Consider the following 23,148-nt stretch of genomic DNA (forward strand, 5'->3'; position numbering starts at 1 on the left):
CCAGGACTTGCTGTTTGACATGGGATTTTAACCCCTTCGGTGCTGCCGCTCCCCCCCTTGGCCTCGAGGCCGCTTTGGTGCGGGGTGGGAGAGGTGGGCTGGTGGAGCCGCCTGATGAGCTTACCAACCCAAAGGGTTGCGTGCGGTCGTTAATTGATACGTTGATGTGGTTGGGCTCCAGGTACACTTCTGGACCCAATTATGGAAACAGAATTCTGAGTAAAACTCTTCTTATTGGAACACTGTAATGAGTCTTGATGGGAACAGTCCCTTGAATGAGGAGGCGACTGTGTCCTTCCCGCCCCGTTTCCAGCACGGTGGGAACACAGTTACGTTAAAGGTACGTTTCAGTTGTCTGGAGCTATTAGACCAGCCCGTCTAGACTGTTCCTGTAGGAAAATCGTGTTTTCTTGTGTGGCAGAGAATGCACTTTGAATGTATACTTTTTTGAAAAAGAATGGTGATTTTTAAAGGAGGTGTGTGAAATAGTTTTGTGGACAAACAATATTTTTACATGTTGTTATTTCAAACTGCTAGAAAAGCACTGCTGGTGTTGGTGGCCCCAGCTGTTCGGGATGAAAATCCCGAAGCGGGATCATTGACGCTGTGTTTTTCCTTTCACAGCAATCCTAAAATGACTTTTGGGGAAGGGGGCCTATGGCATTTGATTTTTATTTTAAATTTTCAGATGAAATTGGAACAGACCAGCATGCATTAATTTTGTTTTCTGTTCTGGCTTGCCACGAGGTCCCTCAGACAAATCGTAGGCATGTTTCAACTTTGCTTGGAATATGTTGTTTCGTCAAGAATGGCTTTTTAGATTTGGAGATGTTGAAACAAGACAGGATTTCTGAATTACCTCTCTGGATCTGAAACGTTTTGTACAGTCACTCGTTATTTCCTGTGAGATGCAAAACAGACCAGCGGAATAATAATATCTAGCTTCTGATGTTGTTTTTTTTCCTGTGAAACTGTCGAGCTTTTGAAGGCTTGTAATTTTCTCGTCTCTTCCTTCCGTAGGCATGGCTTACTGTGGGGTGGCAGTTAAGCAAGAGGGGAGTAATTCCCCAGGCTGTCGGGGCGGCAGGCACGCCTTAGCAGGGCACAGCGCTGTCTGGCAAGGGAACTAGAGCTCAAAGCAGCAAACCTGAGGGCAGCAAAATGCGAGAACGAGAATTTCGTTCTTTGGTTGTACAGTGCATTGTAACACAGACAGCAGCGTAAATAACAACGGGTTTAACCTCTGAATAAATAATCTTTTGTAATAAAGTCCCCGTGCTTTCTCTGCGTAAGTGCGCAGGGAGGGAGGGAGGTGTGATGCTCACTGAGGATTTCAGCCCGATCGGGTGGTTTACGTAACTTGCTTCCTACATGCTTTCCTCCCTGACAGCTGTGAAAATAGAAATCAAGAAATCATGAGAGAAGACTCCTCCTTGTTTGGCAAGGCTGTCTGGGTGTGAACGAGTTAATGCGCTGTTGTAGTATTAAGCACTCCAGTGGTTTACTTTTCCCTGAGACCTTGAGTGTGGCCTCTGAAGATGTTATTACAATAGAGTTGTTAGCATGAGAAAAGGTGGTTTTCTCACCATGGGTTCATTTTGGGGAGATTTGGAAGGCCGTGTGGAGCTGGGGCTAAGGCCAGAGGCAGGAGCTGCAAGGAATTTTGCTTGTATGAAAGTGAAAGCTTAGTTAATTTGGACTTGGCATACAATTTGAACTGTATTGTTACATCTGTTGGACATTGGTATGTAGATTTAATGGTCAATGGAATACATGGATGGTCTATTCTTGAAGTATTTGCTTTGCAGAAAAGTCATTTTTGGGTTTGACAAATTGTTAGGCTTTCAGGTTTTTCAGCAATGTATTTCCAGATGCAGTATTTGTGAGCTGGCTACATTTTATGAAAAGAAGGGACAGATTTGGACTCTCATTTACATTCCGGTCCGTAGTAGCTGGAGTTCCTAAAACATTTGTAATACACAGTAAAATAGAGAATGTGGTGGCGTTTTTTTTTTTAGCTGCTGCTAACCTAACTGTTCCCTTCCAAGCGATTCTGAGCTCTAGACCTGGTGTGAAATAGCTTGTAGCTCATTATATTATTTTCTTCTATCTAAGGTATCTGGGTGTACCTTGGGAGAAGTTACTTAATTTGAATCATTGCACCGCCTTAAAAGAGAATGAGAATAAACAAATACATCATTGTTTGCAGCTTCTGCTAAGTTTGGGACGATGATAAACAATATTTGTGGGGGCTGTTCGGTTACAAAAACATGGAGTGGCATTCGGCTTTGCTGCTGCCTCTGCCCTTTGCTTGTGCTGTAAAGTTCCAGTATGTCTGGATTTCCTTATTTCAGTGTTATGTTCCTGATATTCCAAAGGATAATGAATGTTCTTTTAAATTTTTGCTTTGGCATGTGACAGAGGGATCTGGGATATAGGAGTCCCTCATGGCCTAAAGCACTTTGTATTATTTCTTTCCCCTCCAAAGCATGCCTTTGTTTTTAAAAAAAAAAAAAAAAGTTTTTTTTAAAAAACTGAGAAACTCGCTCGTTGCTTCACAAGAAGTCAAGGGTTTCATTCTGCCAGTGAGAAGTTGTACACAGGAAGTCAGTTTTCAGGTGGTCTGTAGTAAGACACATGCTTTGTGGAAGTGGTTTTGTTATAAATTAGATGGTGGTTTCTACCTGGATTTTATGAAAAGAGGAAACGTTAAGGCAGGATTTGTGGGCAAGGAGGCTGTATCAGAACTCAGCAGAAGTCTGAAGTACAGTTTTATTTCCTTTTCTACTCTGGTTAAATGAAATGGTAAGGAAGCTTTTGTGCTGTAGCGCTGCAACTTGTGTGAGATTAGGTAATTGTGGTGGAGAGCCGGGGCCCCGAGCATCTGTCTTCTGTTTCCCACTGTGCCACCCACTTGCTGTCTGACTTTGGGCAAGCTGTTTTATCTCGCCTTACATTTCCTTGCCTTTCTTACTTAGCAAGCTCTGAAGGGCATGGGAAATGTAAATATGCCAACACTCATGTCACTTGCAGCCTTCTTTAGTGTGGCGTGGCCATGGAGCGGAGGCATCACCCTGGAGCCGTGAGCGGGACGGCGAGTGAGCCCTGTGTGCACCTGGGCTGCTCTGGGTGCCTGCGGCTGCTGCGGGTGTACGACTGGAGCTGCCCAGCTCCTCGGAGCCATGAGGGCAGCGCCTGCATCCCTTGCCTAAAATGTATTTTAAGACAGCTGGGAGATTTTTGGGATTTTTCCTTTGGTGGTTGTTGGTGTTGCGGGTTTTTTTGGCACAGTTACGGTTAGTGCCCTATATTCTGTCTCGCATACTTTAGTAAAAGTAGGGGAGAAGTGTTGATCCTGAGCTTGCAGAGTAGGTCACCATTGGTGACCCAGAATCATGCCAAGAGCCCAAATGAAATCAGTAATTAATCGAGGGCTGTGTTTAGGAAGAAAAAATTAGTAAGAAAATATTTATGTTTCTGCCTCCAACATGTGTGTGAATGTTGTTTGTAGTCTCTTTGTGTCAGTTTTCCAACTGAGCCAAACCTGTGAAAATTACCTCTATCTTTCCTGAGACCCCAAGTTAAGTCAGTTTTGTTTTTCACCCCTGCTTTTATTTTATACAAACACAATAAGCTATACAAAATACCTAACAAATGTAGTTAATCATGTTTGGTAACATCTTTAAATTATCCCTGGTGTGTTCTTGGATTCAGCCCCAGTGCGGATGAGTGGGGCTGTAGATGTAAGACTTCTCTGGAAGGAAATGGTTTGGTTTTGTTGTGCTGTGGTAGCATCTTGGAAGCCCCTCTTTTGGAGCAGGACCCACAGGGCTGGCTGCTATGCAGAAAAGCAACAGCAAGATGAACTCTGCCCCAGCAAGCTGCATCGAAAGCAAAAGATAGTGATGTTAAGCCACAGCAGTGGGAGTCAGGTAAAGTTTTCTGATAGGTATTTCCAATACATGCTGCGAAGTTGCATCAGATTCCACATTGGCACTTGTCTCGAAGTGCAGCCTCCTGGACTCCCTGGGAAGTAATTTGTAAATGTAGGCACTGCTCCTGACGTCCATCGAAGCACTAATCTGTATCTGGAGCGTTACTTCTGTTCTTTGAGCAGCTGCAGCTGAGGGTGCCAAAGCTTTGCCTTGGGAGAGCTTGTGTTTTAACATTGGTTCTCTAATGAAGAAATAGCAGTTATTTAAAACTTTTTGTGGTGTAATTGAAGCTTGCACTGTACTGCTCACAAATTCGGGGTAGACTTGCCAGCTAAGGTGAGCTAGTTAAAATACAGTTGTTTAGAAAGTAAGTGTTTGATCGTTGTCATACTACGTAACAAATACACCAGGATTCAGTGATAGGATGTGAAATGGGAGGATTTTTTAAGGGCAGCTCTGAGTCTGGACCCTTAAGAAAAGGGCTTTTAAAAGTATCCGTGAGGAACTTCAGATGAATTGTTCCAAATGTGCAAAAAGAGCAGACATTACTGGGAGGAGGCGTGATAAGGTTTTCTCCATGCGTAAGTGAATGGCATACTCGGTCCCTCTCAGCCCGTTAAGCTGGCAGTGTGCAGGGCAGGGTGCTGCTGAGCAGAGGGGTGCCAGGTGCCCCGGCCCGTCCATCCCTTCTGTCCCCAGGAGTCGGTGACCCCGTGCCTGGCCCCCACGCCAGCAGAGCTCCCTGTGCTCCCGGGAGTGATGCCCTGTGCCTGTCAGCCCACCTTGCAGCGACGGTTCCAGCCATGCTGTCTTTCACCCTGCTGTACAGCGTTAAGGAGGTGCCTGGCCTGACCTGCAGCTGGGTTTTTTAAAAAGTTTTTTTTAAAAGACTTTTTTTTTTTTTTTTTTAATTTTTCTGATGGAAAAATTGTTCTTAAATTGGAAGGTTTTGTGCAGGGCCTGAGGGTTCTTGTTTTGTTTGTGTGCTTGTTCTCTTTTTATTGATTCCTATGATTTTTCCATCAGGGTGCTAAAAATCCACAGGACTGGTTTCTGTCAGTCTTAGAGGTGAAATAACCCAGTTTGGGGCACACACGTAATGTTGATGGATGACTAGTTTAATTAAACTTATGCTAATTCTGCAGAGGTAGTATATTAAATTCATTTGACATCCATCTTACACGTATATCTCTCTTAAATGAAATGAGCATTTTGTTTTCGGGGGGGGGGTGGGGGGGGAATGTGCCAGAGCATGTTCTGGTAGAAGCGGAGTGGTACCCGAGTGCAGCAGGTTGGTGACTGCCAGCCCTGAGAGGGAGATGTGTGCAGTGGTACAGTATATGCATTTATAAATATAACTTCTGAAATGGGGACAAGGGCAAAGTAGCTCAAATGAAGAGCCAATTAAGATAATCTAAGCAGAATGAGGATTATCCGCCTCTTACACTGAAGGATACCTAAAATGCATGTGGCCAGTTGAGATGAAACAAACGTCGTCTCTGCCAGGGACATTCGCAAGGGGTTGGGGTGAACAGGAATTAACAACAGTGTTTTCAACTTACTGTCCAGGGCAAGATGTCATTGAAATACTGATCTGGGCTCAGTGGGTCCTGCTGGCAGGTTATATCGCAGAATATACCTCTGCTGTAATGTCATCACCGTGTAAGTTTGAAGAAGTAAGAGTATTGGATATATCGTAAAGGAATGATTGCTCATATAAAAGGAGTTCACATTTTGCAGTTTTTCTTTTCACAGAAAGTTGAAAACACCAGCAAGTCTGCCAGGGAAGAAGCTGCTATGTGTGTTCTTTTTTAATATGAGTTGCAGTGCCCATCATGACCTTATTGCCGCTCCTGGTGCTGAGACAGGCTGGTCTGAAGCGCACCGGTAAGGCACGCTCACCTACCACTAGCTGGTAGCAAAAGTAAAATTATATTTGCACCCCTGTTCCAGGACATTGATTTTAAATCTCGACCAATACAAGCGTGTGCAGGATTGCACTTCGAGCATCTATTTGTTTTGCTGCTGGCATTAGGAAGTGTTTTGGTGTGTGTTGCCGGAAGGTGCCGGGCTGTAGGCTTGTTGTAGTGGTGTTTATTTGAAAAGAGGGAGCGCAGCAGAGCCCACTGAGGCGATGCTCCCTTACTGGGGAAGTTGCTGTGCGAGTGGTGACTTTTTGGGAGAAGGTCTCTCTGTTGACTCTGTTACTCCGATGAGTGGTTTAGCGAGTTCAGATTGGTGCCATGTTAATTGTCAGGACTGGGAGAGTGGGAGCAGATTTCACCGGGGGCAATGGAAGAGATCCAATGAATTTCCACTCTGTTTCCCTGCTTGGCAAACTAGCACTTACTGTCATTTTGCATAAATAGGTTTATTTCAGAGGGTCAACCGTCACCACTCCCCCTCTTCCCCTCCCGGCCCACCCTCCCCTGAAGGATAGGAGGCCGACGAGCGTTTAATTTCCCCAACAGCAGGTGCTTGTCATCCATCTGAAGATAGCTGCCAACATCTGGTGCAATTGCCTCAGCAAACGCAGTAACAAGGCAGCCTGCAGTTCAAACGCAGAGAGAGCATTGCCTCTTTAATGATAACAAGCTGTTGGCTTCCCCTCTGAGATGAATTCATCTCACAGATGTTTGTCTAGTTTTGGCAATCTTATCACTATAGCTTTGGTGATTATGCTCAACTGGAGACTATTACTATAAAAGAAGTTTGAACTTGTTCCATTTTTGCATTATTTATTTATTTATCCGTTTATTTCTTTGCTTTCTGGATATAATTTGTATCAACAACTGTAATGTCGGTCCCATTCCCCAAGTACCCTTACGTTTTTTTATTGCATCTGCTGAACAGTAGTTTGCTACTTGACATTCACCACTGGCGAATGTCTTTCAGCCACGCTGACGTTTTTAACGTTCCCCATCAACAGCTTTGTGGTTTGAACCCTCTATTTAACACTACATTTTCTGGGATTACTTGGCGCTCACTGTGCCTGTTCTCTCTAATAACTGCGATATACTTACTGTTTCTGCAAAGCACGAGTTGCCAAGAGTGTTCTGAATACTTCTGTTTGGACGATAGCACTCTGGTGACCTTGGCCAGGGTCTGTAATGACAACGTTCGACCGTCTTCATTGTTCTATCTTAAACGTTTCCAGCCTCAGTGTGATTGTACAAGATGTGGAGACCAGCAGGCTGAAGGCTTCAGTGCTTGTTTGCTGTCATTTGGTTTTCTAACATGCCTTTTTGTTGTTGTTTTGTTTTTAAGGAGACATTTTCTCCTGAGCATGTAGAATTTAATTCTGGTAAATAGGATTTATTTTTGGAAACGTGCTTGTGAATAGGTGACTCATGCCTGAATGAAGATGTGTCACTGTTGGTGGGGATACCACGTATATAATTTCTTAGTCTATAAATAGATGTCAGTCCAAGTGTTGGTGACATGGTGATGCTTTGCATTGACTCGTTAGCTGCAGAGTGGCTTCTGAGGCAAGTGTTTAGAGTGTCAGTCTCTCCTGCTGGAGCAATAATTTCTGCTGATGCTTAAGAAATACACATCAATAGCTTTGTAAAATGCTGGGAGTACTTTAATTGGCACCACGGAAATCGAAATTCAGGTGCGTTCTTGTGCTGCTGCCATGGGGTGTACTCACGTGGCTTCCCTCCATTGTAGAGGTGGAAAAGCTGAGCTGGGGAGTTTGGGCACCTTTCAAAGGCCAAGGGTACCACCTGCAGGGTCCTGACACCCAGAAACTCTCGTGTGCTCGTTTCATGCATACACTCGTTTCTGTTGCTGAGGGTGATTTTATGCTAAACATTCAGGATTAGAGATTGCTGCGATTTTCAGATACTGGAAGTAACAGTTCCTTTTCCCTGTCACTGATGCTAAACTGGTTACATGTTGTTGATGTTGGCTCAGCACCGTTTACCCACCAACACGGCACATACAGTTTAATGTCTGCCTTTTTTTCCTGCTTTTGCTGTAGTAACAGTATTATTAAAAATCCATTAAATTTTCATGTACATCATAAAGTATGTGCTCCTGTGAATGCAAGCACAGATAATTATTTCTGATGAATAAACCAAAAGGACAAGTATGTAAGAAGTTCATCCTGCAGCTTTCAATTTTCATTATATACATCTCCTGCAGGGGCAATCGTTGTGATGTTGCAGCTGGTTATTTCTGTGGCCTGGCTCTCCCTAGAGATGGATGATGGCAATGCAAACTTGAACTAGCAGAAGTGCCAATGTTTTTGCAGGCGTATTTGTGGATAAATGGTTAACCAGGGGAGGTAACCCTCTGGAAGGTAGAGGATGTGAAGGGCACTGCAACACAGTAGCAACTTTCTCAGATTTTTTTATTTTTAATTCATTGCATATGGGCTTTGTAGAATCTTGGAAAGTAACCCAATTATTTCTCATTAAAGTAACCCAGAAATCTAGCAACAAGCAAGGTGTCATTGCTAGAACAACACCAGGAAGCTAGGCAAGCTCTTCTTGGTTTCCAGGGCCTGAAGTAGGCAAGGGAATCATTAAAAATAATGCATTACAGTGTCCATAAAGTTTCATGCAGTGTATAATGGTCCATAGGGGCCTCACCTAGTTTTCCATATATGATACATATATAATGGTTACAGCTTCTCATTAACTTTCCCATAACACTAAATATACTTCTCTTTAACACCCCCTTCAGGCTTTGTGTTATTTGCCAAGCATTTCCTAATAAGCAGGAACTTAGATATTTATTATGCTTGCCTCTTATCCCTGCCAGGCTAAAGAAGTTGTTGGCCCCTCTCCTGCATGTTTCATTTCCTATTCCTGAACGCCCTGAACAAAACCCAGCTCTGGCAGGGTCCGGTCCTCTCACTGAGAGGACCTCCCTAGGTTTATCCTGCTCTGGTTTTAAGAGTCCCTCACTGGTATTTCTTGTATTTAAGAGTATGTCTGCACTCAGAGAATTACTCTTGGTGTAGCACATGGTCCCTGCAAGAGTTTTTGATCTTGGCAGCAGCGCATAGCCCTTCGCTGTCCCAAATAAAAAAGCCAAATTATCCCAAGAAGTCCTAGAGATCCCACCAAATCCTTTGTACCTGTGCCTTCTTTGCACTTGACTATTAGTGCTAAAACTGCTCAGGACTGATGGATTCTCTCTGGTGACTTGGTTGCTTTTTGCCCTGGAAAGACGTCTTCCAGGGCTTTGCGCTGCTGACGGTGTGAGGTTTGGCTGAGTTTTGGTAAGATAGTACAAAGGAAAACAATGTTCTGAGCTGGCATGGCTATCAGATGAGTCCAGGGGTAAGGAGGAGGAAGACAGGGTTAAGGTTGTGATGGGACCATGACTTAGGAGTTTATCTTTGTGGACGTGGCACTGATTGCTGTGTTATTTTGGTCTTACTTGGATCTCCATCCAAAATCTGGGACTAATAGTGTGGCTTTCCTATTGCTGCTATAACTGCGGGCTTTTCTGAGGGGGAGTGAGCGTGTCTGTGTGCAGCACCTTGCCATGACCTTGGTCAAAGTCATAGTGCTGCTGTGATACCAAATGATGACAAATAAATTCACCTTCATACAGTTTAGTCTAGCTGGCTTTGTTCCTTTATCCCTGATCCTCCCTGCGAAGGATTTTGTTTACTTTTTCTGAAATGGAAGAGGCCCTGTTACATAGTCCTCTTTCAAAAATAAACCTCTAAAAAGGAAAACAAAAGAGAAGGAACAAAAATCAGATGTCGTCTGATAATACAGAGCAGTTACTGAGCCTGAGTTCAAGACAACTCAAACCAGAGGTTTGTTTAAGTGTAACACAAATTCTACCATTTTTGGACAGTGTGAAACTCTCCTTCTCTCCACCCAGTGCTTTCGGAAAACAATCAAAAAAGAGAAGCACAGTAAAATTCTACAAGTAACATCTTTTGATTTTTTGTTTTGTTTTGTTTCGTTTTCTCCCCTCCTCCTCCACCATCTTCTCTGATTAGATTTATGCACCAAAGTTCGCAAAGTCAGCTAGGAGCTATGGAAAAGCTGGATTTCATTTGACCTCCTGGCTGTATTTTTACTTTCTTAAAGTAAAAATATATGTTAAAGATGAGGGTGCGTGGCTTCCAAGCCCAGCAACAGATTCTTGATCTGGGAGAAAGAGAGAGACCCTTGCCTGCTGCCATTGCAGCCCACCCCGTGGGGCTGTGGCTCGCTGCACACCATGCTTGTGCCCCTGCCCGCTCCATGTGCTGCACTTCGGGTGGGCTGTGAAGTTCATTGAGCTTTTGTTGTATTTATTTACTTACTGGCCCCTTGGAATGTCTTATTCCTGTTTGGAGCTTGGAAAGCCTGCCTGTCCAAGTGGAGGTGAACTCTCAGTAGCTGGTGACATGGGAGCGAGCCATGCTGGCTGCTTGTGAAATCTGGGTTCATTTACTCGATGGATTCTTTAGGCTGTGACAACTTCAGAGAAGCACGTCATATCAAAAGAGAAGAGCTGCAGAGATTAAATACCGAGCGATCGTGAAAGCAAGTGAATCAACACAAACATTGTTGTCTTCGCCCTCTGCCCCCTGGAATGTGACCTTGTCTGTCGATGCTGTGGGGTCCCCAGCACCAGCTGTGGTGGGTGCACAGGGAAGAGCATCCTTCTGCTGCCGTGACCTTGCGTCACCCACCATGGCTGAAAGCTCCCTGACCTGGGGCAGGGGTGGGTGCCTGCAGCAGGAGCTTTCTGGGGAGCGAGGGGTGGCTCAAGCATTTATTTTAGTGAAGAGTTCAGCCGCTTTTTCCTGCGGATTAACTAAGGGTGCGTGTTGGGTTTTTACTAGTAAAGCCAGAATGAGCAATTAGAAGTATAGCTGAAGGGAAGACATCTTCTCCTTTGCTGTTGTTTGGTGTTTCAGAGCACACCCCATAGCACATCTTACGTTCGTTTTGGTGGGTTGGGGAGGCTAACATGGCCTCGCAAGGCTTCCTGGTGGCAGTGGCCAGAGCGTTAATTACAACCTCAGCATTTCCTTTGCTGAAAATGGAGCTCAGGAGCCTGCACATGAGCAGCTGGGACACTGCGGACTGACTGCCCCGTACGTGGGAGCGCTCAGATCGCTGCAGTCAGTTTGGGTGGCTTCAGGCTCTCTTCCTCTGGCACCACAGCTGCCGGCAGCTGGCCGATACAAGGCGTGAGGCTTTGTGGCTGGGGTTAGTTGGTAAATGAGCCTCTTGAGTGCCACTGACTTAAATACCTTAGTGGCATCAGCGGATGCATCTTTAGCAGCTTGCAGTTTGCGGTTGCATTTCTGAAGTAAATAGGTAGTATATGTTGGCTGTTCCCCACCGCCAAAATGGCTGAGGAGGATAAATTAAAACCTCTATAATACCAGAACTGCACCTTGCTCATCAATAATTAGGGTATGGATTCCTGGTGGAAAGTAAGCTTTGTGCTTGGTTGACTCATAGGTTGTATTTTCCATTCCGGCTTTTCTGTTTAAGTGGATAGGTTTATACAATTCCTTGACCTAAAAATTCACTCCATAAAACGTACAGAAGGTGCAGTCTGACATAATGCATCTTTAGGGGCTGGAGGCTTGCTTTTGACCTCTATTTACATGATGTAAATCAAACTGGAGTAGAGTTGTGGAAATAAGACAGGCCAGCTCTTGCGTGAGGGGCTGTTCAGGCTGATGATGGTAACAGTGCTGTGTGAAAATGCCTGTGTGTAGTGGTTTTTCCATGGCTGTTCGTTGGTGATCAAGGAGGTGCTCTAAAATTAAAAGGATTAGAGGTACCCGATTTCACCCAGGTTGTTTGTGGATGTGAATTGGCAAAACTCCCCGAGATGAGAGGAGCGGTGCTGGTTGGCACCTGCGGGTGGTAAATGAATGCAATCCAGCCACCAGCAGCTCTGTGGGCTGCGCTGGTTTACACGAGATATGACTTGGACACTTTATTTTGAACGGCGTGTGGCTGGAAAAAACATTCCCATTGAATGAAGGATCTGCCTGTGCTCTTCCACATCTCATTCTTCTCTGTACTCCTGTGGCCTCCGCCAGCAGGAGCTAGTAGCGAAGCATCGGCGTTGGCACACGCGGCCACGGCAGCAGTGCCCCCCGAGCGCGTGTGCTTGTTTGCTTACAGCCCGGGAAGAAATCCATTCATTTGCTTATAGTGCTACTGAAATATTAATGCAGAACAAATCATCTGGTTTAAACCGAACATCAGACCGAGGAGAGAGAAATGGTGTGTGATGCTCTCCATGATTTGTAAGGGGAAGTGTGCCTGCGCTGTGACTGAGTCCTCCTGGCAGAGTGCCCTGTGTCGGGTGGGCAGAAGGATCTTCAGTAGCCAGGGAGTCTTAAATGGTGAAGGTTTCCTTTCTGTCCTTAACCCTTCCCCAGGTTCATAGATGATAAGGTGAAATGGGAAATGGAGCTTCACTATTTTGCATCATCTGTGGCTGATTGGGAGGAAAATGTGGGCTGATTGATTTGGATAATGTGAACTACTCTTGGGCTTTTTTTTTAACAGGCTGCTATTTTTCCCAGATGGAATAGAAAGGAGGCATCTTCAGCAGCCTGCTAGTAATAATAATCCTTACGTGGTACTTCACATTTTCAAAGTGCTGTCCAGGTAGCTGATCTGTTCTTGTCTTTTGCAGCAATGTGTAGTTAAACTTGAAGGATATTGGCCTGGATTTGTAGCAGTTCATCAGCTGCATCTGTGGGTGAATTTACTTTTCTGCTGTTTCGTGCTATGAGTAAACTGATTTCTCCCGTGTATCTTGACATTGATTCCAGTCTTTCATCTTAGCAGTGAAGAAGGTGATGTTTAAGCAGAACAGAGAAGAAAGATGTCTTTCTGCCTATTGCAGTATAAAAAAAGATGAGCACAGCTTTACGGAAAAAGGATGTTCTTTTCTTCAGCCTATATAATGTATAAATGAACTTAGACCCTCTTGAAAGGAGCATGCTTGTTCCTGTGACCTCCCTCACTCTTAGCTGTGCACTGGCTCAGGATGTGCTTCACGTACTCTGGTGCCGCTGGCGGCAGTGCTTGGTGTTCCCTTCTAGCTGGGGTGAAACTCAGCTGCATTCTGCCCACTGGACTTCTGGAGCTGTGGGATGGTTCGTTGCCTCAAACCTGGACTCTTGTCAGCTGAACCGTTTTCTGTGTCCCCTTAGTCTGGGGACCAGGGCAGGGACAGGCAGCACGCCATGAGTTCTTGAGGCAGCGGAGCAGAGGCATCACCGCAACTGACGGCCTGTGCCTTGTCAGTATGGGGATGGGGTGGGTCAGAAGAGGGTCCTCAGCCCCTGGGGAGGCTGGACGCTGTTGTGCCGTGCCCTGGTTGCCTGTCTCTGCGTGGCGCGTGGACAGCCATCGCAGCTCTCTCTGATGTAATCTCTCCAAGGGTTTACTGTTCTTTAAAGGTATTTCCCAAGAGCATTAGGTGCAGGGAGAGGGAACAGGTTTTCACACCTGCCCGCAATTAAGTAGTTTGGTTTTATGCTCCTTAATCTTTTATGACAGTCACAAGGACAGTCCGTGTAATGTGAACTTGTCATTCAGCCAAGCGCATGATGCTCATGAATGAAATGCTCCACACTCACCCCTACTTCCCATTTTCTTGGTGTTTCCTGCGCTCCTGCTCCCTGCCTCTTCGGGTACGAGCCCAGGATGTCACAGCCGAGCAGTGCCAAGGGCTGGTATGGGCAGGAAAGGGAGCGTGGGGGCAGGGGTGTTAGGTGATGGCTTGTGAGCAGGGCGGAGGGAGGAAGAAAGCGTCCTTACTGAAAGGGGCCAGAGGAGAGAGCGCCAAGTTCCTAGAAAGAGGACCTTGCAAGGAATGCGCAGATGACATGAAAGAGTAATTAAAAGGAAAGCCCTAATGGGACGTTAGGGGGAGATGCAGCTGGAACTTGAATAAGCAAATGTAAAGAGGGAATTAAGTTTGTAAGCTTTCCTCTACGGAACTGATGGGGAAAATACGGCAACAGCTTCTGTTGATGTAAATCAGCATCGAGTCCATTACTGAAGAGCTCTAGCTTGTGAGTCTGGTTCATTTTATATTCGCTAGTCCTAAACCTTGAAAAAGCACGGGGAAAGAGGATGTCACGTTCTGCAGAGGTGACACGAAGGACACTTGATTCCAAAGCAAAGGATATTGACTTCAAAACCAAAGTGAGACTGTTGGTTATGTCACTTGCCTGGGGCAAATTGGTAGTCTGCTATAAGTAATACTAATTTAAGTGTATAATGCTTTAAATTATCTGGATAATTTAATCTGTGTTATTTTAAAGAAATAATTTATCAGCTCTGATCTTGAATAAAAGTAAAATACAGCAAATGAAACAAAAACCTTCAATTAATATTAGCACTTCTCTTTTACTCTGGAGAGTAATATACAGCAGAGACATTTATTTTTAGCTATGAAAAATTTGCATATGTGTTTCCAGATGTATTCTTAGACTTGGTACTGCTTAAAATTCAACTATGTAGATCCAAAGTTTCCTTTCCGTAGTGTTTTGTGTCTGCCACTGTGGATATCTTTTTTCTTTCTTTTTTTTTTTTCTTTTTGTTCTTTTTCCCTCCTCTCTTTTCTTTTCCTTCTTTTTTTCTCCTTTTTTTTCCCAGCAGAGGTGGTGGAGGGGGTGTATGCTGATTAAGGCAGCCGGTAAGTCTCTTAGCTTCCTCTGAACTTTACTCTCTGCAAGGAGTGACCTATTTAGATGAGGCCCTTTGATGCAGTTGGGGAGGTCAGGTGAGGTCAGAGCACTGGCCGTGCCAGAAATCCCACAGATGCAGGAAGCGAGGAACTTCTGGAGGATGCGGGTTGAACAGGCAGTTGTTTCAGTGTGTTCTGTCTCTGTGTGTGCATTTGTTCTCTTACTAAATTCCTGAAACAGAGAGGGCTGGATCCTCTGCAGTGCAGGGAACAGCCGTAATGCCTCTGCATTTCGCAGGCGGATGAAGAGTCCCTGCAGACCGCGGTCGGAGGACAGAAAGGGCAGGAGGTGAGGATGCCGCGGCAGACGGCAGTGCTGGAGCTGGATCCTCTTTGGCTCCGATACCCCCTTTGCTGGATCACTCAGTGCGTACGCAGATGCACACAGATTGCAACCCTGCCTCCCCAGCTCCTCCTTCCCAGACCCATCGGGTCTGTCTCCTTCCTTACAGCTTGTTAGCTGAAGGAGGTGGCTACGCAGATGTGTTCAGTCCTCCAGCCTTCTTAATTTCTCTAATTGCCATGTGGAAGAAATGGAAGGAGGAAGAATGCTCCTCTCTGCTTGGTTGTCCCAAAGCAAAATCTCAGCTGAGCAGCTTAAAATAGATGGTGAGCTGGTTGTGAGGGCCGGAACTAGCCCGGAGAGCATGGCATCTGTTTCCCAGGAATGCTGCCTGGTCATCAGGCCGGATAAATTAGGACTAGTACTGGTCTGTGTGTGAGACAGACTGTACTGAGGGTGGGGAGCTGCCCTAAATGTCAGGGAGGCTGGCTTGCTCCAGTCGTGTAGCATCTGTCTGGGAATCAATAATTCACTGATGTGGACGTGGCAGGTTTCAGACATGGATGTGCTGGTGTTGCGGAGGTGCTGCCTGCACCGCTGCCCTAGTGGCGCTTCCTCCGCTTTGCTCTGCCCCATGAATCTCTGGCTGTGAAACCTCTTTTAATGGTACATCTAATAACTGATCCAGCATAAAAAGGGTGTGTGTGGGGGAAAGATTATGCCTATGATACCAGAACAAGGACCAAGTCTGTATTTTACCTTCTGTGCCTTTCCTCCACATGCTGCTGCCTCCCTCCCTCCCTCGGAGGCCGGGGCTGGATCCAATGACAGCGCTGCTTTTCCTCAGATGCAGCACAAAACAGATTTTTCTAGTGGCTGAATTTAATCACTTAGATGCAGAACACTGATAGACTGAATCAATTTAATTCCTATTGCTCATGACTGGGAGGGGAGAGAGGGGAGGAGGAAGGTCGTAACAATTTAGCAACAATTTGACTTAAAACATAACCAGTAGGTCAGTCTTTGGGTTTGGTTTGGTTGCAAACCTGCCCAGGCCAGGGTAGATGGCAGCCTAAGAAGTGGGAAACACTGCGCTGGGCCAGGTGGGGAGAGGTCGTCTATTGGCATGAGTGTGGGGGCTGAAATAATGTGGGGCTCTGCAGAGCTGTAGGGTAACCTCCCGTCAGGACATGAGGCTGATGCTACCCCCTTTCTTTTTTTTTTTTTTTCCTTTTTTTTTTTTTTTTTTTTTTTTTTTTCCCCCCTGAGGGGAGCTGCTGGAACAGGTACCTTACTGGGCTGTAAAGGTCTAAAATGGCACGTGGTATCTGAGCGTTGCGGTGGTGTTTGTTTGCCTTGGAGCATCTCTGCCGAGGCGGCAAGTGCTGAGCTGCGGGGTTCTCGGATGGTGCCACATCTCTTTGGTGGGAGACCTGAGCTACCTGCTGCGGCACAGTCTTGCTCAAAGAATAGAAGGATTTAATTGGAAATGGAGCAGCCTGTGAGTCTTCTTTCAAAATAAGGCCCTGCTTTTCCTAGTATCTGTTGCAGTTACAGTATACGTGTTCATATGAAGTCCAACGATAAGGGTTCGTTGGCAGCACTCTGGTGCATTTTCCAAGGGTGGTGCTCTGCGGACCGTGGGCTGTAACGCTGTCTTCTGTCCAGCCCCACGCCTGGGATACGGCCTTTTCTGTGCCTGGTGCCTGCAGACACTATTGCAATTTCAGTGATCCCAGGAGATGAAACTCCTGTGAAGAAGAGTTCCCTAGATTCGTCCAGATAAGCTGATGATGCTGGATTTATCTGTTACAAGCATCCAGTCCTCCCAAGAGAAACCTCAGGCGCATCAGCCTGAGCGCCAGCCCTGGGTGGCATTTCAGAAGGTTCTTTAATGGTTTCTCACAGAGCCCTTACCCAGGTGGGTGCTGTGGAGCCTGGGTGAGACCATTCCTGCTTCGGTGGGGATCAGTAACTCGGCAGTGAGGCTTTGCAGGGGAACTGCCTCGCTCCCTGGGCCTCCCGAGGTGCCATCCAGCTGGACTGGGCAAAGCGGCACCGCCCTCCATCCAGCTGCTGCGGCCGCCCGGGGGCTGGCATCGGGAGCAGCCGTTGTTCTTAAGCAAGACACACAGTAGTAGTGAAGTAATAAATGCAAACTTGGCCAGCTTGACGGCAAACTTGGTAGCCTGCCACAGCCATCGGCCCATATGCACAATGGTAAATAAAAGCTGTAGTTGAATTTCTTTCAAGTTTTATATAATATTTGTTGCAATATGGAATGGAGGAGGGAATTCCTTTTTTGAGTAGTTCTACCAGAAAATAAATCTGAACCTCTCTTTTGGGAAGTAGGTGTGCAGCAGGGCAGCAGTGCTGCCACAAAGGAGGGAGCTCAGGTGTCTGCTGCAGCCGCTGCAGCGCTGTGCAAGGCTGCGGTGCCCCCAGGAGCTGCCCCGTGCGGGGGCTTTGCAGGCTGGTGTGCGGTGGAAGCCTTGCAGCTGAGGGGAGCTGTGCTGGGGTGCAGCTTTAGATACCGAAGGCGAAGCAAACACAATATCCAGGCAGTTAACACGGAGGTTTGCCTGCCTGCTCTCCTCTGGTCCTGGAGCTTGGTACCGCATGCACAGCTGAGCAAGGACGTAAACCATAGCAATGACACTGGGAGCAGGAGGGGAGGAAGTTTAACTGTGCTAAGCGATGGTCAACTTAAAAATAGACTCGTCTATTTATAGCATTGGCAGCACACTGCTGCCCCCCGTAAGTGGTACTGCCTGCCTGCAGTTGTGTCTTTTATCTATCTATACACACACAGGTTTGTGGGCAAAGGATGGGCAGAGGAGGTGATGTGTGTGCTTAAAGGTGGTGCTGAGCTGCGGGGGAGGCGGCGCTCCCTGCGGAACGGTGGTGCCAGAGCCGTGCGATGCTGCGGGTGCTGCTCCAGCGCTCTCCATCCCAACCCCTCGCTCGTTCCTCTCGAGCACAAGTTCTTCGCAGTGACTTTGCCTTGTCCAGGCACCTCAGCAGCCGGTGCATCGTGAGTGTGGGTACCGGGGCTGGTGCCCAGAGCTGGAGGAGGGAGCGCGGTGGCACCGAGGTTAGAAGCACTGCCTCCCTCCTGCCGGCAATTTCTGTGTCTTTTTCCTTGATGCCTGTGTTGTGAAATGCCCAGCTAACGCGTGGGTGGCCTCGCGCTCTGTTGCCGCCGGCTAGGAAGGAGGTGTAATGTAAACACCTGTTTAATTGCTACATGTCGATCGCAGGCCAGTCTTCCAGTTTATAAATGGAGGCAACACCAGAGGCTGGCGTTGTTTCAGTCACAATTAACCAGCACTGGAGATGAAGGAGAGCAGGGACAGGGGTCGCACACTATGCAGAGCAGCCACGCAGATTGCCACGCGTGCCCTTGCGGCTGTGTTTCTTTCCGCTGAGGCAGAGCCATGTCCCTCCCTGGACTGGTTTGCTGTGGCCAGCAGCAGGCAGGGGCGGGGGGGTCTGGCATAGTGGCTCGCTGTGCCCGGGCTGGCTGGGCTGCTCGCCCCACTGCTCCCTGGCGCTGGGAACTGCGTGTCGTTTGTGTTCTTAACTCACACCTTCTTTTTGTTCCTACACAGGTATTTTTGTTGTCATTGATACTTTCTAAGCTAACTTTGGGGTGGTTTTTTGAATTCCATTACAAACCCCTGCTTATAAAAATACCTGCTCCTAGTTGAAACGTAATCTGATTAAATCTAACTTACATGGGGCCCCAGCACAAGGTTGTGATTTCTTTTTAAAATATACATTTTTAAAAATTTAAAGGAAAAAGGAAAAAAGCGTGTCTAGGAACTGTATCCTTTGAGACTGTCTGTCCAGCTCTGAGGAATATTCTGTTTGTTATCTGGATGTTTTCTGGATGTTTATAATCAGTTTAGCACTTAGCAGGCAGGGGTGATGTTTTTGGTTTTATTTGTACAGACACTTCTGTATTCATTTCTGACCTATAACTGGTACTTATGCAATGCAAATAATCAGCAGAATAGTATAAACTTTTGATAGATGGCACTTTTGGTCATAAAAGCTAACACCCAGTAGCATAAAAAGTGGTTTTTAGAAGGGATTCGACTAGAGAGGATAATCCAGCACCTGGGCTAAGCTGTTTTCCTGTTGCAAAGCGGATGGGATGGGAGGTCATGGTGGAGAAGGCAGGAGAAGCCGTGTTCCTCCTGTGGCTCGGAGGGTGAACTCCTGTCGCTTTTATGGGACTGGTGTGTTTGGACCGATGCAGGCGCAGAGTACAAGTTCGCTTGTGAAGCAGTAGCACTCCAGCCTTTCCAGCAAATGTTGACTCTCAGCCTAAATTTATTTTTACTTAGAGGACCCTTTACCTAAATTAGACATGAAGTTTCAGTAACATTTTGTGAAGGAGCTTTTTGCACTTGAAATGAAACCAACTGGTTTTATTCCAAAGAGCATATCGAGGGGAGATTAATGTCTTTCCATACACAATTCATATAAAGGCAGTTGTGGATTCTTTTTGAGTTTGGTTGTTGGGTTTTTTTAATAATGGAAGAGTGATTTTATTTTAATGTTTCAGCTTTGGGCTGCCAGTTCAGGTTTGAAAGTTGGGGCTGCTGTTTCACTCACTAGTATACTCTTAAGGGTAGAATTTCTGCTTTAGTTTTCAGTCTCTTGAGCTTTTGTCATTTTTTTTATCAGAACCTTATATGTTATTTAAACGCTTTTTTATTTAATCCATTATTCTTTTAAGTGGTCTTAATTGTATAAAGATTATTATGCATAAGAGAAGTCTATAATTAGAAGGGGGGTTGGTGCTATTAGACAGTGTTTTAGTGAAGAAAATTATAGTCTTCATAAACTGGAGAATGGAGGCAGCCTATATTAACATTCAACAAGTTTTACGTGATCCTAACAGAAGATTGATTCTTGCTGACTTGGATGAGTTTGGGCTGCTCCAGTATGTCTTCTGCAAGGTTAGACCTCAGCTTTCTTTCTTCCTCAGCCTTTCCTCCTGGCACAGAAGTGGAAACAATCCTGTCCATGCTTTATTGCAATGCCATGGGACCGGCTTGGAGACCTGAGTGTTATGCAAGGCTTAGTCCATTAAATTAAATAGCAGGTGTGGTGCAACAATGAATGCTTTGGAGCTCTGCTCCTTGAGGGTGAAAAGCTTCCAAAACTCCTGCTTTTGCTGCATTTTGGAAATCAACTAAAAGATACAAGCTCTGGTTTGGAGGTCTCTTTCACAGAAATAGTAAACCAAAATCACTTTTCATGTTTCCTTGAGAGCAGGAATTATATGGCAAACATTAAGTGGCAATTTTATATCAGTTGGGCTTTAAAAGCCTACAAAGAGATTTGAGTTTGGCTGCTCTGTGTGCTCTCTAGCTCTCATTCAGATGGATGTGCCCTTAGGACGGTCCAGATGATTTCCAGCTTGAAGGATTCAGCAGTGGGACAAACACAAGGTGGTTTAAAGCGCCCTGGGCTCTTTCCAGACTGACTTCTGGGCCAGCTCTCTTGAAAAGAAAATGTCACCACTGGTCTTTTCTTCAGTAGCATTCCCCTGTTAACAGAGTGCATGTGCAAAAGTACTAATAAACATACAAAGGTATTGTAATATTCCCTGTGCAGGTAGGTAATTCAATGGGGACAATTACTCTGCACACCATTTGTGAGCTGAAACGAGGAGGAGAAGGTGTGTGCCGTGGCTTGGCAGCCTGCCTGCAGTACCTGTATTGTTAGTTTCTTCTTCCTCCATCTCCTCCCATTCCCCATTGAAATGACATGACACCAGGGGACCATTGATTTCTGCTCTCCACGTTGTTAATGAAAAATTCCTTGTTGGCTCCTAGTTCTCTAAATCCTTTGAGACAGCTGCAACGGTTTAGATACTTCAGGAGCAAACATGCCAGCCTGGGTGATGTATGACTTTGTGAACTTTCAAGGGACAAAAGGGTAGGCTTTTGTTGGCCATAAAACTTGAGAGAGGCTCTTATCCATGTAATTATTACATTTTCTGTAGCCAGTTTGCTGAACATATTTTGGTAACTCGGTACACAGTTTGTCTCGGATGGCATACAAGATTTATCATGTTTCTTAATGCCTAATAATTTCATTTTCAAGTTTAGATCCAGCCAGATAATAGCCATGAGTCTTGATGATGCTAAATAAAGCTTTCTCATACGTTCCCTAGGACTCCAAATGTGGTCCTCATTTTCTTCTCTGCTGCGTATCTCTTTGCCAAGTTAAAGCCATTAATTTTGAGAGAAGGGAAGTATTATTTTAGATCACCTTGTAATGCTTTGTTGCTACATTTTATGTTCCTGGACAGCATGGTAGTGGAACGCTCTCCGTTTATGAAGTGCAGGGTACAGATGGCAACTCATTAAAACTTTAGTGATAATCACCCTTCCTATGGAATTACCGCTTAAATCTGGTTAGTAGAGGAGGAGGAGTAGTGTCACAGAAACATGCTTCTTCTGGGTGATTTAAAAGCATATGGGATTGAGTGTTTTATGTGTGCCCCCTTGTCAGGAGTCCTCAGAGCAGATTGCCGGAATTGTTGAGCAGTTAGTTTAATGGAGGCACTGGAGCTTTTGCTCTTGATCCCTTTGACAGTTAAGCTGTCGTCTTCAAGTGCATTTCTTAAAAAAAGTCTTTTAAATACAGGGGTTTTTGCAGAATAAATGGAGGCAAGAACAAGTATGCGAGGCAGCTGGTAAGGAGCTTTTTGGTCATTTCAAGGTTGGAAAGCATTCTTTGGGGAGTAATGCATCATTGTTAGATGGCCTTGAAGAAAAAAAGGTACTTGCTTGTTTGTCCTCGCTTGTGCAGATGGCAAGAGGAGTGGTCCCAAGGGCTCACTGAGAGTTTGGAAGTGTCTGGGAGTTAGAAAAAATATTTGGATTCAAGTCTCGGCACTGTTACAGATTTTCTTTGGGACTTGGAGCAAATCACTTGTTTCTTCTCTCCCTTGGTTTCCCATCTGTAAAATCTGGTTGAAGTGGCACTGCCTTAACGGTAGCAAAGTGTTGGAGGTTCGTGCAGTAGAAGTTACGAAGTATTTGGCTATGAGCTGGATTGAATATTAACTGCAGCTAGACTAGAGTCTTGCGGTGTGTTTTGAGACTTCGATGTGGTGAGTGTAACGGGTGCAGCCCCGATCCCAGGGGTGGGCAGCGATGTTTCCTCCTCCAGGCAGCTGCATTCAGGCCCGTTTACAGAGCACACCAGAGTCGCATCTTAAATATACCAATAAATTTAAGCCTAGAGGTGTCTGAAAAGCTCCCAACATGAATTGCTTTAAGTGTCACTGTCTTCTTGTAAAACACTGGGTTTTAAATGGATCTCAAGGGTTTGGGATTTGCAAGCCTGGAGTAGGCATTCAGGATTCCTAGGCGATGACATTCCAGGCCTTTTTCTGGATACTGTTTTTCTTTCTGTCACCTGAGCATCCTTCATTATTTGTGTATTTGCTGAGAAGAGGGCTTTTCATCTCATGCTAAACTGCTCTGAGTCGGCAGAGGGGATGAGTGATGCTTTCTGGCTTTCCCTGTTCTTTCTTGTCCTCTTTTTTAGCAAGTGCAGTACCTTCAAAGGTGACTTGTGCTCAGAGAAGTGGGGGTGAGGAGGCCGGGCAGGTCGGCACACCTTTGCACAGTGCTATTGCGTTACAGCCTGATTAGCGATTTGGCCCAACTTGAAGCAGACCGGCAAATTACCCCTTACGGTAACCTAAACCTGCCTGGGTGATGCAGGTACGTGAAGGGCAGGGACCTTTTTTCCCCATTCCAAGGACTTGCGCTGAAGTGTCCCTGTGTCCCCTGTCTGTACCGCTCTGCAAAGCTGTCTTTTCATGAATTTCATTGGAGGGTAGCCAGCGGCTGGGCAGGCTGCGTTTGCTGCTGACTGCGCCTGGTGTTGGCTGCAGGTTTGCTGGCGTGTGTAGGGTGAGCCACTAGCCAGAATTTGGCTACCGTTTCCTCTGAGTCACATCTGTCTAGTCTTCCTAAAGCAAACAGAAAAACTTTCCTGTTTGGTGCTGCAGAGCCAAGGGGTGTGTTCAAGTCTGCTCCCTGCTTTGCTCTAGCTGCCGCGGTCAGACCTGTGCCTGGTCACAGCACTAGCCGAGAGCTTAAATGTTCTGTGCCAGGTAAGCAGTGAATGCTTGGGAGAAAAATGTTTTGAACAGTGTCCTGCCTTCAGTCAGCTTTTATGTGAGGAAACCATGAT

At 45.9% G+C, this 23,148-nt stretch overlaps 1 protein-coding gene across 18 annotated transcripts in view; it reads left to right on the plus strand.

The window, feature by feature from the left end:
• The window catches only part of MSI2 (musashi RNA binding protein 2), a 255,886-nt gene that overhangs the window by 91,925 nt on the left and 140,813 nt on the right, over nt 1-23,148 (plus strand). The window contains exon 1 of one of the 18 annotated variants that reach the window (XM_037412012.1): nt 136-340. The exons of the other annotated variants lie outside the window; for them this stretch is intronic. Within the exon in view, the coding sequence (XP_037267909.1) occupies nt 248-340 (93 nt within the window). The 5' untranslated portion in view covers nt 136-247. Of the gene's footprint in view, nt 1-135; nt 341-23,148 lie in introns of those variants that run through there. 18 annotated transcript variants of the gene reach the window in all.

Source organism: Falco rusticolus, chromosome 1 (assembly GCF_015220075.1).
Source record: "Falco rusticolus isolate bFalRus1 chromosome 1, bFalRus1.pri, whole genome shotgun sequence".
Lineage (NCBI taxonomy): Eukaryota > Metazoa > Chordata > Aves > Falconiformes > Falconidae > Falco > Falco rusticolus.